Here is a 20,644-nt window from a genome sequence, read left to right as displayed (position 1 = left end):
GCTCAGGTCATGATCTCATGGTTCATGAGTTCGAGCCCTGCATCGGGCTCTGTGCTGACAGCTTGGAGCCTGAAGCCTGCTTTGGATTCTGTGTCTCCCTCTCTCTCTGCCCCATCCCCACTCATGCTCTGTCCATCTTAAAGATAAATAAAACATTTTAAAACATTTTAAAAAAATCAGACTCTTGATTTTGGCTTAGGTCATGATCTCACAATCGTGGGATCAAGTCCCATGTTAGGCTCCATGCTGACAGTGCAGAGCCTGCTAGGGATTCTCTCTCTTCTCTCTCTCCCTGCCCTTCTCCCCACTCATGCTCTCTCTCTCTCTCTCTCTCAAAAGAAGTAAATATTTTTTAAAATAAAAACAAAAATGGCAAGGGATCTGAATAGACATTTCTCCAAAGAAGTATACAAATGCCCAATAAGTGCATGAAAAGATGCCCAACATCATTAGTCCTCAGCAAAATAGAAATCAAAAGCACAATAAGATAATGCTTCACATCCATTAGGGTGGCTCTAATAAAAACACAGATAATAAGTGCTGGTAAGGATGTGGAGAAATTGGAACTCTCCCACTCTGCTGGTGGTAATGTAAAATAGTGCAACCACTCTGAAAAATAGTCTTGAAGTTCCTCAAAAGGTTGAATACAGAGTTACCATATGATCCAGAAATTCCACTCCTAAGTATATACCCTAAGAGAAACGAAAATAGATCTCTTGTAACAAACATTTGCACACGAATGTTCATAGCAACGTTATTCACAGTAGTCAAGAGGAACAATCCAAATGCTCATTGATGAATGGATAAAAGGTGGAATATTCATACAATAGAATATTACTCAACCATAAAAAGAAACAAAGTACTGTTACAGGCTACAACATGGATGAATCCTGAACACAATATTGTGGATAAGTGAAAGAAGCCAGTCACGAAAGACCACATATTACATGATCCCATTCATATGAAATGTCCACAACAGGAAAAGTTCTAAAGATATCAAGTAAATAGCGGTTGCTCAGGGCTGGGGCTGGTGGTGGTAGTAAGTGGTTGCCAATGGGTCTGGAAGGAAGGTGTTAGGATGATGAAAATGTTCTAAAATTGATTGTGGTAATGATTATACAACTTTGTGAATAAGCTAAAATCCACTGAGTTATAGGTTTTATTTTTAAATGTTTATGTATTTTGAGAAAGAGAGAGTACAAGTGAGGGAGGGCAGAGAGAGAGAGAGAGAGAGAGAGAGAGAGAGGAAGAGAATGTGAAGCAGGCTCTGTGCTGTCAGAGCAGAGCCTGATGTGGGGCTCAAACTTGCGAACCGTGAAGTCATGACCTGAGCCAAAATCAAGAGGTGGATGCTTAACCGACTGAACTACCCAGTGGCCCTGAGTTGTATGTTTTAAATAGGTGAGTTGCCCAGTGTGTGAATTACGTCTCAAAAAAGCTGTTATTTTTAGGAATGAAATTAAATGAAAGTGCAGCACAAAAATTCAAAGCTGTGTCAATGGAAGTACGAACTCACACCCTGAGTTGACAGCTGTGCCCCAGAATTTGATTATACAAACTCATTTGGTTGCTCTTTGTGTCAAATTTATATTTGGACTTAAGATTCATTTGAAGGAACATTTTTTAAAAACCATGGTGCCTTTGGGAGACAAATAGTATATAATGGGCTAAAATTAAAGATGAAAATAAAAATCAAAAATTCTGTACAAAAGTAGGTAGAAGAAACCACTGTGGAGTATTCAGATGATCGGTAATTATAAATATATTCTATTTAAAACAAGTTCTTACTTTTAAGCTTATAAAAAGCCAATTTCTATTCCCTTACTAACTGCTTGGCCAAGATCTTATTTCTCCTTAATAATTATGAAATGTACTAATAAATACAGAAATAAAATGAGTGTTTTTATAACTGTTAACTTGCTTTAACATGACATTGATTTGCATTTATAATTGGTAAGAGTTTAAACTAACCCAAGATAACATAAATGGGCATAAGTTTTCGGTGCTTTGAAATGTTTTTCCCTCAAATTATAAAAGCAATATAAAAACATTACATAAAAACTGGGATAAAAAAACAGAATTAATTTATATTACCAAGATAACTATTTTCATTTTCCAATGTACCTTGCAGAGTATTTTTCAAATGCATACATTTTAACCTAACTGCAATCATCTCTAAAATATAATTTTGCACCCTGCTTTTTTTCCTTAATGCATCATAAGCATTTTCCACATTGTACAGGCTTTATAATTATAGATTTATGGCAATATATTTTTTTAAGTGCACATGATTTATTCAACAATTATTTCAGAGTCGGACATGTAAGTTGCTTCCAAAGTTTTGATTTTATAAATAATATTGCAAAGACTATCTCTGTGCATATTCTTTAATGTTACTATCTTAAAAGAGATGCCTAGAAGTAGAAACATTTTTATGACAGTTGACACATACTGCCAAATTACTTTCATCTCTACTTGGATGATCCATAAGCTTCACAGACTTAATACGTTCCGAACTGAGCTCATCGTCACCCCACCCCACCTCCACCTGTTCCTCCTTTTCCATCTTCTTCTCTCTCGATGATTGGCATGGCCAGATGCTCAAGCACCATCATCTTTGACTCCTGTCCTTCTTTCCACATATTCAATCCATCATCAGTCTCTGACATTTACCCTGAAAGAACTCTCCCATACACCTGTCCTCTTTGTTCCATCTGACTGTTACAACCCTACTTCTGATCACCATCACTTTCCACAGACCGTGGAGCAACAGCCCCTTAACGATTCTCCTTGAACCCAGTCTTTCTCACTGTCCTCAGGGAGCCTCTTTGCAGAACAAATGAATGAATAAAAAGCATTATACCAGTTTTAAAACACAGGCAACTGCTTATTTGAAAGTTGCTAAGAGAGTAGATCTTATGAGTTCTTTCTCATCACAAGAAAAAAACCCTTCTTACTAAGTGAGGTGACGGATGTTAACTAAATTTATTATGGTAATCATTTTGCAATATATACATACATCAAATCATAATGCTGTACACCTTAAACCTGTACAGTGTTACATGTCGATTAAATATCAATAGTGGAAAAATAAATAAGTTAATAAATAAAATGCAAACAGACTACAAATGTCATGCTTGAGAGAAGGAGATATTAGATTTGCCTTGCAGGTCCAGAAAATGTGTATTTATTGTTTCCTTTGCAGAGCCTGTAAGCTTCAACATGTTGGCTTTTTACAAAAAAAAAATTTAGTATAAGGCCATGAATAATAACTCTATGCTATACATGCTAAAATTACATTTTTCATAATCTGTTTTCCTTTCGGCTCACTTTTTGATATGCAGAAACAAAATTTTTACGAAGTGAAACAAAAAAGATCATTACACCTTTATGACCTCAGTCACGTGTTTTCAAGCTTTAAAATGTGTAAACAGCTGAGATGGTAACATATTGTCAAGTATAAGTCTCTCAAGCAAGGTTACCAAAACCTCAGAATCTTGAGAATTGATTTACACGGAAGGAATTTGTTCCTTCTAAAGGAATCTTTTCTTCCAGTTTGAACAACTCAATTTCCCTTGAGGTAGAACATATTCACTGTGCCTTTACACATACAATGTTTTAAACCAAGTAACAGGTAAAAAAAAAAAAAAAAAAAAAATTAAGCCCAAACTCTGCCTTTTTCAGCCAGATTTCTGTTAGCTAAATGGATCCAATGAATGCATACTTTACCTATTTGTCCAAGAAACGAATGTGCCTTATTCTTCATTTTGTGTAAATAAAATAGGAAATAAAAGAGAGTTTAGGGAAGAATGTGTCCACAAATTACATGTTGCCTGGGAACTTGAGCTCTTAAAAGAAAATGCGCTATGATTCCTGCCTCTGTCCCCCACACCATGTCTTTGTTCTGTGCATATCTGCAACCAATCAATCAAAAAATAAGATGAACAATAAAGGATAAATTAAACTAAATAAAAGATGTAATACAGAATAAGAAATACAATAAAGGGCACTTCCAGACTCTGTTCTACTGTTCACTTGCTCCTCTCCATTGGAGAAAGAGTAAATTATCAGAAGAGGGAACTGGCACACACTGAAGGGTCAGACCCTTCTAGTTCTGTGTGTTGGGGGAGACTTTCCTGCGTGCAGAAGGGAGGCATTCGGGTTCAGTCTACTCTACCACTCTTCACCATGTGTTATATTTTGCAAATGTGCCTAATGCTTCAGGATAAAACAGAAACAATTTTTCTTGGTATACAGGGCTTTATCCAGTCTGGGTTTTGCCTCCTTGGAAACTACCACTTCTGGATCCCTGTCCCCCAAATCCATTTGAAATAGGTTGCCAAATCCATCAGGGTTTCTCCTACCTGAAGGCTTTTGCTCAAGTTGACCCCTCTATCTAGAATCCCTCTTTGCTATTTTTGGGGGCAGGTTAATTTGTATTTTAAACTGCGATCATGCTTCCCCCTCCTCTATGAACCCTTTCCAGGCATGGAGCTGAAGTGAAGGAGATACACTCTCTGTGAATATCTCAGCAGTGGTGTGTATGACACTGTTTTCTAATTATCTGATTACTCACCTGGTTCCTACTAGATTGTGAGCGTAGATTTTTTTTAAAAATAACTGTACATTAAAGATTAATATAGTTCCTGAATACAAATACTTAGTAAGTGTTTAACTACAAAAGAAAAAATGAATCTATATGTGGAACGTAGAATAGACTTAAAAAAATCTTTAATGTTTATTTATTTTTGAGAGAGAGACAGACAGTGTGTGAGTGAGGAGGGGCAGAGAGAGAGAAGGAGACGCAGAATCCGAAGCATGCTCCAGGCACTCCAGAGCCTGATGCGGGGCTCGAACTCACCGACTGAGCCAAAGTCAAACGCTTAACCAACTGAGACACCCAGGCACCCCGAACAGACTTTAGGCATATAGCTATACTGACTTATACTTACAAAAATAGATTTATGGACTTCCAATTTTTACATTACTAAGGCTCTATTTTAGAATTTCCCATCAGGTTATCAGCATCATTCCACAAAAGAATGTTTGCACCAAAAATGTAGGAGGCACGTTACTTAAGAATAAAGGACAATCTCATAAATCAGAAAACACGGGGACAAAGTCAGCAGAGCACTACAGACTGGCCCAGGATCATGACCTTGCATCAGAGCAGTATTTGGCAGCCACTGACTTACATTCTCTTCCCCAAGTGTAACATCTCACTGAGGCCTTCATAGGGCAGAAAGCAAACAATTAATTAGAGGGAGTATTTTGTGAGATTGTCTAACGAATAAACTAGGATTCTCTGTTGCTGATTGAGGCTAGATCCACATGCTTTGGTAACCAGAGGAAATAGTGGTGGGTTTGACAATCTCTTATGAAAAGTGAGTATATTCTTTAATCCTCACACCCCATCATTCCCTTCATAGCCGCCATTTACACCACATCACTCACCCCGGGCTGGCAGCTATGCCATGCCTAGAATGAAATATGAACCCACTCCTTTTTCCACGAGCTTTATCCCAGGCTAAATGCACGCACGAGTCCTTAGCCTCTGGCTCCCTATCAGGAGCAAAAGCAGCAGCAAGACCACACCCGGAGTCAGCACAGTTGCCCGGGGTTATGGGTCCGGCAAGGGAAAGAAAATCTTTTCAGGAGGCTCAGCCTTCCTTCCCAGGAGCTTATTTACTTTGAAGTAAATCTTTGTAATTGTTTTCTGCTAGAGTTAGGAGAAGTTTGAAAGCTGTCAGTGAGCCTCGAGAGGTGTACAAATGTACATCAGGAAGGATGAGGAGCCAGGATGCTGCAGAGGGGGGTCTTGGTGATTGACATTTAACAGCACTTGGGGCTGCAGAAGGGCAGTGGGTTTCCTCTGATGGGTCTACTGCGGAGAACTTTTATTCATCTGCTGTTTATCTGACTCCATCTACCAAATATGGAAAAACTTGCCATTAGCAGATTGTGGCTGCCATGAGTAATAGGAAATAGTTTCATGGAGATATCATTTGTGTGTATGTTTAACAGTCTGAGACTTTTGCTACTAAATATTAAGCAGAACTCATTTATCAGGTGTTCAATTAATACTTCAGAAGTATATGACTACATCTTTAAATAAAATCTTAAAACAGAAAGGGACTGGGACGCCCAGGTGTCTCAGTTGGTAAAGCATCTGACTTCAGCTCAGGTCACGAGTTCTCGGTCTGTGACCTCGAGCCCCGCGTCGGGCTCTGTGCTGACAGCTCAGAGCCTGGAGCCTGTTTCAGATTCTGTGTCTCCCTCGCTCTCTGCCCCTCCTCCACTCATGCTCCCTTTCTCTTTCTCTCAAAAACTAAATAAATGTAAAATAAGTTTAAAAAAAAAGAAAGGGATGGAATTCTTTTGCTATACTGACCTTACTTCTTGAACTTTTCAAAATTTCACTTTTAAAAGGGATTTATAGCCCAGGTTACTTTCAAAAGAAAGTACGGAGGCAAAAAGTTTATTAGGTAAATTAAGAATTATGATTCTTACATCAGCAAAAAGGAAGAACAGCACAAGAGAGGAGTTAGTCAAGCATAGGATTTATTTCGAAGTTTCAGGCAACACGGTAAAAAATTATTTGTGTTACCAAGGCATTATATAACAACTAAAGAAGATACGCAAAATCATTCCAGGGACAATTTTTTCTTCTGGAATGATACTCAAGTATGATCTTGTTTCACTGGTGTTCATATAGGGACACTGGAGTAGTAGAGTTGGCATTGCATACAATTTATAGAAATGCTATTTTAAAAGACTTATCATATGAATACTTTGTAAAGGTTATGGCTTAACATTAAATTAAAACTCATGGAAAGCATTTCAAGTTGGGAAGGGATCTGAGACAACAGGGTCCAAATAAATGCCATGGGACTGACTCTCTCAAATATCTGACAGCACATGCCTCCCTCTAGCAGGTGCTAGGGGGTCAGTCAGCTAATGACTGAATTCTCTAACAAGTACTTATAGGACAAAAATTCTGTTCTTAATTTAGAGTCACATGCTCAGGCCCAGCCCTAGACTCCAAGACTCAGAATCTCTAAGGGGAAGCAGGAGCCAGGAACCTATCCATATTTTTATTAAAGCTCTACTGGCAATTCTTAGGCTAGACATGGTTGAGAAGCACCATTTTTTTTTTTTTTTTTTTTTTTTTTTTGGTCAGCGTTTGGTTTAGATAGTTGCTCAGTTCAATTTAGGGTCGTTGTTTCTAAAAGAGCCTCTGTGGGCGGGGCCTGCACTACCGATTATGGAAGAGTGAGCCCAGAAGAAAGCACAACCAGGGAAAACCCTACCAATGCCTGTTTTTCAGGTTGCTTCCTCTAACATCTTGTGGTCATTGTTTTAACAATCATTGCAAACACATCACTTTAAGAAACTGTTGAAAAGACTCCAGCTTTGGAGAATGTTTTCAGGGGAGATTCTCTGTTCATCATTTTCCATGGTTCTACTTTAAATACTCAGTGGGAAACAGAATCATGCTGGAACTCTGAAGTAAAAAAAAATTAAGCTCTAAAATTATGGTTTCATATAGAAAGCCAACCAACAGATAAAGAGATAAAGCAGCTATTTTTCTCAAAGCACTTCTATGTGTGCTTGACTGACTTCAAAATCCATTACTGTAACATACAAGCTACAATTTAATTCTGAAATTTGTAAGTTGGACTTCACAGCTCACTGCTTATCCCTTATCCCCCCTCTACCTACTCTCCCATACTTCATCTGTGTCTATTTGTGATCTCTTCCCTTATTTCCAACAAAGTTCTCTGTTAAAGCTGCCCTTAAATTTAATTCTTATTAATCCAGGTATTTTAGTTAATTCCATATATCACCTGTATAAAAATGTTACCATGAATATGGATAAAGGAGTTGGAAAGGCATATGCTATATAAACTGTGATTTATTCCATATCTCGTATATTTATAGAATGGTTTAAAAAAAAAGGTAGATCCGCTTCAACCTACAGGTTAAAAATTAAAGACCAAATTTGATTTGATGTTGACATTCAATCCTTTCAATTTATCCAGGCATAAAAAGTGTTTCTTAAACTATACAGGTATAAGTCATCGTTTGCAAGGCATGACAATAGACGAATCCCTCTCAAATGCACTCTCATTTAGACACTATAACAACTCTGAAGGAAGAAAGAGTACAATGCCCATTGGAGCAAATGGGGAAACCGAGGCACAGAGGAGTGCTGCATTTTGCCCAATGTCACCGAGCTTATGAGTGACAAGGCCAGGCTTTAGGAATAGGTTTCAAATCCATTCCAGCTATCCATCACCGACACATGGTGGAAAGAATGTTAAAGCGAAGAAATAGTTTCCTAGAATAAAGTTACAGCAGTCTGAGTGTCCTGCAGCTGATAACTGGGGCATCAATTTCCTTTGAAATTCAGGACCCTAAATACTCAGCTCCTCTATGGAAGGTACAAAAGACTTAGTGCTATAATTTATGATGCTGATCCTGATCTACAATTAGAATTCACAGGACCTGGAACATCAGATATAAAGAACCATTAATGTAACCTCTTTGTCAATATAGAAAATTGCTAGTGTTTTCATATCTGTATAATACCTACTTATTAAAAAGAATGCAATAGGCCATCCTTTATCTATAATAAGTTTGATAAGATCACCATATTTAACAATGCATATTTAAGGCAATGAGATAAAGGTCTGCTTACCCCTCCTTCATGTCATTAATGGGCAGTGGGACCCTGCCGCCCCGGTCTAGGGCTGACGTGATGTTTATGGCGTTCAGACGCTCTGGCTGCCACACATTTTTCACCGCCCCAAGAAAGTCTCCAAGAACCTCGCTGGCCAACATTTCTTCTACATTCATATTTTTAATGAAGAATTCTGCTTGATATGGTAACGGGAAGTCTAATTTTGGTGAAAAAGGATATGTGTATCTTTAATAAAATAGTCTTTCGAAAGAGAAACAGATGAACAATTTGAGATTTGTTGATTTCTGTCATAATCCTGGCTTTGGGGAATAATGCTAATATTGACTTTAAAGACTTTCTGCATAACGGAGGACATATCTGAAAACATAACATACATCTGACACAGAATTTTACCTACAATGTAATCAAATCCAAGGGATAGCAGGGCAATTTGTAATTGTAGGATCTGACCAAAAAAGATAAAAATGCCACACCTGCCTCAAATTTCCCAGTGACTTGCCAGTCTCCTCCCCTGCCAATATGGAAGGAGCATTTCCAGAAAACTCTACGTGGGTAGGAATAATATTTTGTATTTGTAGTGTTTTAAAATTGACATCTTTTTCAAGTGCATGGTCTTATTTAATCATTACAACCCTATGTACTTCACTGCCCATTTGAACAGAGGACAGGGTTGAAGCACAGAGCAACGTTCTTTCCAAATAGAGACGTTACAAAATATCTATAATTGTTTGTGAGTTATTTACATATAATTTGAAATACCGTAATTTTAATTTGCAGTATTCCTTATCTTTTTAGAGCATGCTGAAACATTACTTTTACTAAAATAAATACTGGTTTTATTTTCAAAAAGAAATCTGAAACCATAGTAATTTCTCTTTTGATCACTCCATAATTAAATATTCTAGGGAATTATATTTTAAATTTCTCACAAAATTCCCTACCTCATGTTGTTAGAGATTCACTTAGCTTTTTTCCTTTTCAACATCTCATCAAAATTTCCCTCTAAAAATTTTTAAATTAATATTTTTAAGTAGCCAATGTCCAATTCAGACTTTCAGTGTAACTAAGTAGAATAGATAGAAATAAATAAAATTTACAGTTGACTCTTGAGCAACATGAGTTTGAGCTACACAGGTCCACTTATATGTGGTTTTTTTTTATATAGTGAGTACTGTAAATGTATCTTCTCTTATGATTTTTTCAACAACATTTTCTGTAGCTCACTTTATGGTAAGAATACAGCATATAATACATATAACATAAAATATGTGTAATAGACTTATTTATGTTATCATTGGTAAGACTTCTGGTCACCAGTAAGCTATTAGCTATTACTAGTTATGTCTTTTGGGAGCCAGAAGATATAAACAGATTTTCAACTGCTCAAGGGTCAGCACCCTAACCCCTGCATTGTTCAAGGGTCAACTGTATTTCAGTTCCTCAAATGTTACTCTTGAATTAAAAAACATCATTTCCTATATTCAGATTGTTCTGTTAATATAAAGAATAGCTTTGGGGTGCCAGGCTGGCTCAGTCAATAGAGCATTCAACTCCATCTCAGGGTCATGAGCTCAAGCCCCATGTTAGACAAGGAGCCTACTTAAAAAAATTAAGATAAAGAATAGCTTTTTATGTTTAATAATATTTCTGTAGTAATAAAGGCTACTTTTTTGGGAATACTTACTATGAGGTAGGCCAAGCTAAGGGACTGCGGTGAATTATCACATTTAATACTCACGACCAGGGGGTGAGTAGGTACTTGCTCTGGATTGTCAGAAGGGGAAAATGATCTTTAGAGAGGCCCAGAATTTTGCCATCATTTGAACTTGCCTCATATATTTTTTATCTAAGCTAAAGGAGACCGTGTATATAAAGTGCTCAGTGGACCTCCCAGCATAGAGTAAGAACTTATAAAATAGTAAACTTTAGCAATTATTATAAATAATATGAACAAGCTGTTTACCTGAATTCTCCCCTTAGAAGGAAAAGAAATTGTTTCTGGACTATATACACATTTAAAGTCCTCAGTAGTAGTTACACTACATATATTCTCTGATTTACTTCATTAAAACTCATACATCTGTTAAGTATTCCACTCTTACTCAATAATTAAATAAAAACTAAAAATTACACAATAAATAACTGAAATCTTGATGACCTTACTTCTTATGAAGCCTCTTTAATATTAAAAGACATTTGAAGCCAGAGGAAGATGTTCAGGGGAAGATGTTCAGGGAAGATGTTCAGGCTTTAGAATTTTCAAGGGGGTTTTCTAGACTATGGTGTCTTTTCCTAAAGACTGAGTTTTTCGAGGCTCTAATCACGGAAGGTTCTTTATTCATCTTCTACACTGCCATTTATTCTGCTTGTGATTTTGTTAGATTTGTTTGATGTATAGCCCATCTGCAATCTTCTAAAATATGATTTATTTATTCTATTTTATGTAGATAAGTTTCCTGTTTTATACAGATACATTTCCTGTTTTATACAGATAAACAGTAGTTTAATCATGCCACATTTTTCTCCATAGTGAAAAACAGCCATGCATAAATATGTCATGAAGAACAGTTTCTTGGCAATAAATAATATTTATAAATAATACCAAATATAGTTTTTGAGTGTGCTAGAAGTCTATCATCCATTAATTTTACTCCGTGTTTTTATATCCACTTTTCCAAAAAAGCGTGCAAAACATTTTTCTTATTATCAATGCCACTTTTTGGAGAACTGTTACTTGGTTTTTCCTAATCCACGTGACCCTGTTTCGTGGCTCCTTTCTGAGACCCACTGCCGCCACACCCCTTGGAGGCTCTGGGCCCTGCAGCTGCCTACTGTCCACCGAGCCAAGAGCTACTGCCAGACCTTCCAAAGATGAGTCATAGGAGCTTTCTAACTTTGGGGAAATCCCATGCCTGCTATATTTGGACATCACAGAGGCCAAGGGAACGGCAGGCCAACAAATTGGTGGCAGGCCCCTGAGGCACTAGACCCAATTTAGAGAATCACTCTATGTACTCTCCTTCAGCTCCAAGCTCTGTGATTCTACATGACTAATTTCCCATTAGGTCTCTCAGAGGAGGAGACAGCTGGGCAGAGAGTCAGACTGAGCATGATTATCCTGATATGTGACTCCTGCTATTTCTCTTCCTAACCTTATCTGGGAGACACGGCACGTGTGTAGGCCCTGCTCAAAGATGTACATCCTAGTGCCCACATGCACTCCATCGAGACCAGTGAGGATAAACGCATGCTATTTGGTTCACTGGTTTTCACAGTTTGGGGCCACTGAACCCTATGTAAAAGACAGTGGGGCAGCTCCGCCCAAAATAAAAGTGGAGGCTTCCAAAATCTATCTACTCTTCCTCCTTCACCAACACACCTTTAAAACTCCCGATACAGGGGCACCTGGGTGGCTCGTTGGTTAAGCATCCGACTCCTGATTTTGGCTCAGGTCATGATCTCACAGTTCGTGAGCTTGAGACCTGTGTCAGGCTCTGTACTGACAGTGCGGAGCCTGCTTGGGATTCTCTGTCTCCCTCTCTCTCTGTCCCTCCCCTGCTCATGCTCTCTCTCTAAAATAAATACACATTAAATAAAATAAATAGCCTGTAAAGCCAACTTTCAATCCTACAGATGTATCTGCTTGAGCATAGGTCTCTACATATCAAACACATAGAGGACGGATGCCCGTGTATTCTGTAACTACCAGTCCTGAGACCAGACTTGAGGAGGAAGTTCAAACTGTATACCAGACTGTCTTTCAATCTGTAGGGACTTCTGTACCTGAGAAAGGGGAGCCCCTCTGGGAGCATAATGGTGAGGTTAGTGGTCCAAGCCCACTGTAATGTAACTACATCACTACACTGATGAATTCCCAAGGAGAAAGGGGATTTTGTGATTATTCTGACCATTAATGGTATTTCAATTCTATAAGGATAGCTTAGACTGGATGCGAGCATCCAATTACAATTGCAAAAGTCTTCCGGATCCAAACAGGAATACCTACCAAAAGCCCTTGGGAAGTAGAAAAGGGGACAGGGAATCTTCTGTCCAGGCCCACAGAACTGGCATTTGAACTTGCCTTTCATATATGAAAGTCACGTTAAGTTTTAAACTAGCACACTGTTGTGTGCAATTGACACTGCTAAAACACGTGGGAAAAAACTCACGTATAGGGGTTCAAAATCTTTAAGCAATCTCCCCAATTATGTTTTGCAGCATCAATTCTATAAATATTGCTTTCTTTCAAATAGTGTAGAGGTATTTCTCAACTCAATTATCAAGAATTGCAAATTAGTAGGTTCTAATAAAATATTTTCTTTGCTCATTTAATTGTACTGGTAAATAGAACTATGAATTCCCTATTTAAGATGCACAATTGCTTTTACTAATTTTATGGGTAAAAATGCTGTGTCAGTTCTTCTGTTACCCTCATAAATGATATCTAGCATAGAGAGGAGTATCCCATGATTTACAAATTTTAACTACAAAGTTTTTAGTGGCATGAATTTTTTCCCAACTGAATGCCAGAAAAGGGTCAGAATACTTGAGAGTGCAACTCTTAGAATATTTCCTGTGTCCCTAACTTTCCAAATCCTTGGGAGTAACTTACAATGTGACTATATGTAACTCCAAATTGCTGATAGGCTCTAGCAATGCGTGATTTGCTATTTAGGAAGGAGACTGTGACCCAAACTCCAGTGTTTTCCCATCAACAACTCTCCATCTTCACACACAATTAAACCACTACCTATGATCAGTTTTAAAGTAAAGTAATAAAACTACCTAATAATTACTGACTGTACACTCTGAGCTCAGCCCCATGTTAAGTACATTTCAATCCTTAACTCAGAGACTCCTTCCTTACCCCAGACTTGGGAGAGAAATGCTGGTCTTAGTCTCATTTTACAGATGATGAAACCAAGGCTTGGAGAGATAAGTGGCCCATGTGTTTGGCCCCCTATTCTGAGCTTTTCAGCATCATCACACATCATAATATTTTATAACCAGTTAAATATTGCTTCACTTTCTTTTCTACACTTTACTACTTTATTGGTAACATTAGGTATGTGGTACCTTAAAATCTTTAATTGTGTTTTACATAGATATAAAACATAATGAAATACTTCTGGTAAATAAGAAAACAATCAGCAACATATCCTTCGTACCTACCTTCTGCTGACATTATATTAATTATCAAATTATGCCTTGCAGTCTCAAAGGTACGCCTATTGTAGGCAGTTATCTGTTACAAAAAGAAAATCATATTAAAGAAGTGAAATGTTATTTGGGAAATGAAATTCATTAAGGACGAAATGAAAACAAATTGTCGTTCTTTCCATTTTCGTTATTTGTTTATATACTTACAAAATGTGCCTTCTCCGGGTAATAACGACTCAGAGCTTTTAGCAATGTTATGGGAAAATAAATAATTAGTCAAGTCTATTTAACATGCAAAAACAAAAAGTTAAAATCGGGAAGACCCTTTTATAGAACACCATTAAGTGCTAGTACCAACGAAGATGCATCATTAGTAAATGGATTAACCATTAGAAATTACTTACCAGTGCCGGTCTAAGATTTCAAAAAAGCCAAAACAATGTATTTTTGCACTTTTAAATGGAGCTTAAGGATTATACTAAAAAGTACACTTTGAAAAAAAGCACATCTCTGTGTTCTTTGTATTCAGTAATAAACTACACACCAACCAGTCAATGAATATGATGCATGAATATTCATTCATTCATTCATTCATTCATGCAATGAAAATGCATGAATAACCCCTTGGACCTCGTATCTCCCAATGGGAGCAGAAGAATAATAAGGATCATAGTCTGTAAAGCTTATGGCACATACTCAAAAACACAAATCAATCCCTTTGTAGAGTCAAATATTAGTAAACATTTGCAGAGCCAATGAACTTACATCAAAGTCAACCGCGAAATGGCCAGTGCAAACACCAAACAAAGCAAAGGCCAACAACAAGATAGGGCCTCAAAAATTAAGGAATAATTAACTTTATAACAGATATTAAATCATTCAGACAGGTGTGCAGTACCTCAAAAACAACAAATGATTGTGCAATCGTCTTAGAATCCCAGCACTAGCCTTCTGGCAGTGACAAGCTGTAGTGCACATTGAGACAAAAAGAGCAGGACAAAACTGACTCAAACGAAAAGAACAATCTGGCTCATTTAAAAATAAATATCAAAGACTGTTATAGCATCATATGTGAGCTTTAAAGGAAAGAAATTACACTCACCAGAAATATTATTTGAGAGAACAATAAAAAAAAGAATTTTGGAATAAGTAAGTCCAAACCTTTAACACTATTTGAAAGTACATATTCTGAAAAGCATATTATTGCACGAAGTTAAAAGGATTTCTCTGTCCCCAATTTGTCAAATTTCTGTTGGGTTTAATGACTTCCTTGTTGCTGTCTGTTGGGACACATAATCAACAAGTTTCCCACGGGACACTAAAATTAAGACGAGTCATTAAAATAAGTTAGGAACTATTGCTCACAAAGAAGCAAATGAAAAAATGCAAAAAAGACTTGAGGATTTTAAAAGCTTACCCAGTGAAATAACTTAATCATGTTCTCAATGGGAAAAAAAAAGTATCAATTTTCTACTATTTGTTAGAGTATCTCAAAGCTAAAACTCAGAAAGATCAGACATTTTCAAGTTCGTGGCGAGATTTTTTATGGCTAACCTTCCCATAATTATCACAAATTTCATTATTATAAATTTCATAAATTCTAATACTTTTTTTTAAGTCACAGGCTACTGAAGAGAATGAAGGACCTTTCATAAATCAGGGAGAGAATTTTATCTGAATTTATATTTAATGTTTAATTTTAACAGCTATAACAGAATGCAGTCTATCACTTCTAATGAGGTATTTAAATAAAGTAACATTTTAACGTTCTCAAATTTTACTTCTCATGATGATGTGAAGCCCGTCACAGCAGAGAGGTATGCATGCGTTCAGGCTTTTTTGATCCCCTATTCCTAGAACAGTAGCTGATCTATTTGAGATGCTTAACAAATATCTAATGAGTAAATTAATCAGTGGGTTTATATGTTTAAATATTAGCTTAAGATATGCAAACCTCTTTTTGACTATGTTAATAGAATATTTTAAAATACTGTAAATGTGTTACTATACACCAATATAGATATGTTATTTACAGATAAATCACTACTTGTGTTAAATGAAAGATATGCTAAATTTTCATCATTACCTTTTTAGCATATTATTTGATACATATTGGTAACATTATGTTAGGAGTAAGGTATGAGTGAGAACATCATGAACCCTTGAGAATCCTGGCTCAAGACATGTGTTTCTCTCCCATCCGTCTCTGCAACCAGCAGTAGCCATTTTGAATTTTACGTTTATCATCCCATTCGTTTTTAAATATAGTCTTATTATAAATGCATGTATGCTTAAAATATGTTAGTTTGCTTGTTTCCGAGTTCTATAACAGTGTTTAACTATATGTAGTCTTCTGGGGCTGGTTGTTTCATTCAACATTATGTGTAAAACATTTGTCCATGTTGCTGGGCAAGCTTACATTCATTGTTGCTGTAAACATTCAATAATATTATAATAGAGTTGTATGGTGACAGATGGTAGTTACACTTGTGGTGTGCATTGCATAACTAGAGAGTTATCAGGTCACTATGTTGTACACCTGAAACTATGTAACACTGTGTGTCCACTCTACTTAAAAAAAATTTTTTTTTAATTCACTGAATGAAAACTCCACAATTTATTTCTCTATTCTTCTCATAGACTTTTGTTATCTATTCTCTTGCCGACAGGCTTTTGGGTCTCCATTGCTCTGTGCGTTTCCAGTGTTTTGCTATACAAACATCGTTCAATAAGCATGATTGGCCACACCTGCAGTGGACATTTGCAAGTGTTTCTTTTGGGTATATGCCTAGAAGTGGGACTATAGGATTATAGGGTACAGTGACACTCATCTATGTGAAATATTCAATACTGTTTTCCAAAGTGCTTATCTAATCCCCATATCCACCCTCAGTGACTTTTACCAAGGGTAAAATTCTCATTGTGGTCTTAATCTGAACATTTTTCATTACTGATCAGAGTAAGTTTCTTTACCTAATTGTCATTTGTGTCTCCTCTTTAGTGAGATGTCTGTTCATGCCTTGTTACTTATTTTCATGTTTTTTTCTTATTACCAAGTCCTTTTTTATAATTTAGATACATATCATTAGTCAGCTATATATTTTTTCTTTTAATTTTTTTTTCAACGTTTATTTATTTTTGGGACAGAGAGAGACAGAGCATGAACGGGGGAGGGGCAGAGAGAGAGGGAGACACAGAATCGGAAACAGGCTCCAGGCTCTGAGCCATCAGCCCAGAGCCTGACGCGGGGCTCGAACTCCCGGACCGCGAGATCGTGACCTGGCTGAAGTCGGACGCTCAACCGACTGCGCCACCCAGGCGCCCCAGCTATATATTTTTAAAATATCTTCTCCCAGTTTGTGGGCTGCCTATTTTTTAACGATTTTGATGAACACCAGTTGACAAGTGTAGCACAGTAAAATTTATCAGTCTTTTCTCTTAAGTAAAAATGTGTAGGTATTGTTTAAGAAATCCTTCCCTACCCCAAACTCAGAAAGATATTTTTCAACCTTTTCACATAACAGTTTAAAATTTTGCTTCTCATATTTAAATCCTTAAACTATCTAAACTCAAGTTTTGTATTTCTTATGAAGAATTTAATTTTGTGTTTGCCGTATGGCTAACCAATTCCCTGAGCACCATTCACTGACATCCTTTCCCCCAGTCAGCTGTGGTACCATCTCTTCAGACGTATATCATTGTTCCTTATGTAGATGTATCCGTTTCTGGGCTCTCCATTCTATTAATTGGTTAATTTGTCTATCCCTATGTCAATACAACCTTATGACAATTACTAGCGATTTATAATAAATCTTGATATCTGGAAGGGAAAGAAACCTTCCTCCCCTCTATTTTTTTTTTTTCTTTAGGAGTGCCTTGATTGTTCTTGGCACTAAAATTTATCTTCTTTATAAATTTTAGAATTAGTTGACATTAGTTTCATGAAAAAAACCTATTGCAATTTTTCTTGGAATGGCATTGAATCTATAGATCAATTAGGGGGGAAATGATGCCTTCATGATTTTGAGTCTTCCTGTCACTGAATGGACTACCTTCTCACTTATATAATCTTAGTATCAATTAGGTTTTATAAATTTCTCCATATAGACTTTGCACACCTTGTGTTATATTTATTCTAAGTGCCTTACAATTTTTGCTGTTATTATAAATGGTATCTTTTTAAAACATATATTTTCTCAATACTTGTGTTTTATGTATAGAAACAGAACCAGATTTTTCATATTGATCCTATAGTTTACTCCTAGGCTTTCTTAAAATTTTAATAGTCTATAGACTATTTATATCATTGAGTATTCTATTTCTTCCCTTAAATACTTACAGATTTAATGGTCTTTTTTTCTTTCTTTACTGCAATGGCTAGGATTTCTAATATATTCTGTAATAAATGTGATGGAGGGGTTCACTCTTGTTTTGCTCTTTAATTTAAATGGAATTCCTTTAGTGTTTTCCAATTAAAAAAATGACATTTGACATTATTTTAGGTAACTAACCTATATAACTTTACCGAAAATTTTAAAAAAATATTTTGACAATAACTCAAAATAACCTTTTTCTTATATCTACATATATATCTATGTAGATACTTATATGTTCTATTTCTGTATCTTATATCTACATTGTCTACTGGAAGGAGATTTATTGATAGAAGTCACTGGAAAGTCATATTAATTCAAACTTCAATTCAAAAGAAGAAACAGCTTCTCTTTGCCAACACAGAAGTTCATATCCACAGTCTATGGCTGATTAAAACTTTGGAGAAAAACTCAAAGCATGTGATCCCCTGAGAGTTTATACCAGATAGAAAACATGCCATTCAGGACCTGTACAAGCTCCTGGCAATTCCATTTAGTAGCTCCTATGATGCTGCTCTGGTCACTACCACTAAACCCTTATGGAATTAATAAGTTAAATTAGAAATCTAAGCTCCTGAAGCATCAGGGTATAAAACTATAGTAGGACTCTCTTGCCACTGACTGCCATTATAATTCTGATTTTGTTGCGTATGACAGGGAAACCTTACTAGCTTTTATATCCATTTAGTTTTTATAGTGTTAATTCCCATTCAATGTCAATATTGCTTTTGTTATTGTTTTAATTTCTTTTTTTTTTCAATGTTTATTCACCTTTGAGAGACAGAGAGAGACAGAGTGTGAGTGGGGTAAGGGCAGAGAGGGAGAGACACAGAATCCCAAGCAGGCTCCAGGCTCTGAGTTGCCAGCACAGAGCCCAAAGCGGGGCTCAAACGAATAAACCGGGGGATCATGACTTAAGCCAAAGTCGGGACGCTCGACTGAGCCACCCAGGCACCCCTATTGTTTTAATTTCTAATGTCTTCCAGGTATGATGTTAGGTACTGGTGAAAATCTGATGGATTATAATAGCATCCATTCCTTCCAGAATAAAGGCCAAACATATCACCCTGGCTTATGGAGCCCTCAAAGATCTACCCCTACCAACATCAACATCTCTATTCCCATCATCCGCCCTCTGGAGTGCATCCTGCCTTCTAGCCACACTTAGAGTTCTCTAGATTGTGTGGTTTTGCTTACACCTCCAAGATTTTGATGTGCTGTTTCTTCTAAGATAGCCTTCCTTCTACTTGTGAAGTGAATTCCTATTTACCCTTTAACAACTCGGTATCAAACAGTACCTTCTTATTAAAATAGTTATGACAGTGTTGGCTAACAATGGATTTCCATTCCAGTGCTTCAACTCCTGGAAGACATAGCAGGACTCACCTCTTACTCATCTTCTACTACCAGCAGTTATCATAATACTTAGCACATGATAGGAGCACATGTCTGTTTAAAGACTGTATTTCAATGAACATGCAATTTGAAATTAATATATAAAGCAAATAAGTGTTTTAAGTTTGTATTTACTTTCTTACATAGAATTCATATTATAGTAATCTATCATTTTTAAATGTCTTTTAATTTTTTCCCACTAATTTAGACTGCTCCCCTTTTTATATACAAAGCTGAAACAAAGACCTTGGTAGATAAACAGAAAGGAATGGCATATTTCCAAATTAAAAAAAAAAGTTCTAAGTAAATTACCTCAATTATTGTTGGTTTCCCCACATTTTCAGCTGTTGGAGACCCATACAGGACACCATCGCTATATGGTGTCCTTTGGATATATCGAAGCCATCCAGGTCGGTCTGGGTAACCCATTAAATTTGTGTTAAATGTTATAGGATCATTACTAATCTCGCCTAGATAAGAAACACAGAATTAAGATATAAGACAGTTATTTTCACACATGTTGCTTTGGTAATTTCAATCAAAATATTTTTAAAAATTTTTCTTACATTTGTAGCAAACTAAATACACACCAAAAAAACAAAACAAAACAAAACAAACAAACAAACAAAAACCCAACCCATCTGGGAATTTCAATTAGAGCCTCACGTAAAGAAAACATCTTTTTGGTTGTTTAGTTTGCCTGGAAATCTTATGCAACAAAGAAAAGCAGTCATACAATGTTTTCGGAAATTTGCTTTCTTTTCTTTCTTTTCTTTTTTTCTTTCTTTCTCTTTCTTTCTTTCTTTTTTTCCTTCTTTCTTTCTTTTTTTTTTTTTTTTTGTCACATAGGAGTGTGAAAGTTCTGCCAAGGAGACAACAATCTTTCAGGAAAATCCTCTACTCATGCTGATGCACACATTTTCTTGAGAAGCCTTTCTTTCATAACACTCTGGATACTATCAAACTAATCATAATGGACATCTCAAAATGATAAAAGTATCATCAAAACAAA

General features: G+C 36.4%; 1 protein-coding gene across 12 annotated transcripts in view; it reads right to left on the bottom strand.

The window, feature by feature from the left end:
• The window catches only part of SGCE (sarcoglycan epsilon), a 70,253-nt gene that overhangs the window by 19,526 nt on the left and 30,083 nt on the right, over window positions 1-20,644 (bottom strand). For all 12 annotated transcript variants that reach the window (XM_040472649.1, XM_040472640.1, XM_040472639.1 and 9 more), the window contains 3 exons: window positions 19,945-20,102; window positions 13,877-13,949; window positions 8,702-8,900 (listed from right to left, as the gene is read on the bottom strand). In XM_040472649.1, the coding sequence (XP_040328583.1) occupies window positions 8,702-8,900; window positions 13,877-13,949; window positions 19,945-20,102 (430 nt within the window). The remainder of the gene's footprint in view (window positions 1-8,701; window positions 8,901-13,876; window positions 13,950-19,944; window positions 20,103-20,644) is intronic.

Source organism: Herpailurus yagouaroundi, unplaced genomic scaffold (genome assembly GCF_014898765.1).
Source record: "Herpailurus yagouaroundi ecotype Mexico unplaced genomic scaffold, PumYag 100, whole genome shotgun sequence".
NCBI classification, from domain to species: domain Eukaryota; kingdom Metazoa; phylum Chordata; class Mammalia; order Carnivora; family Felidae; genus Herpailurus; species Herpailurus yagouaroundi.
Note: the sequence above shows the minus strand (reverse complement) of the source record. Positions and strands in the feature narration are given on the sequence as shown.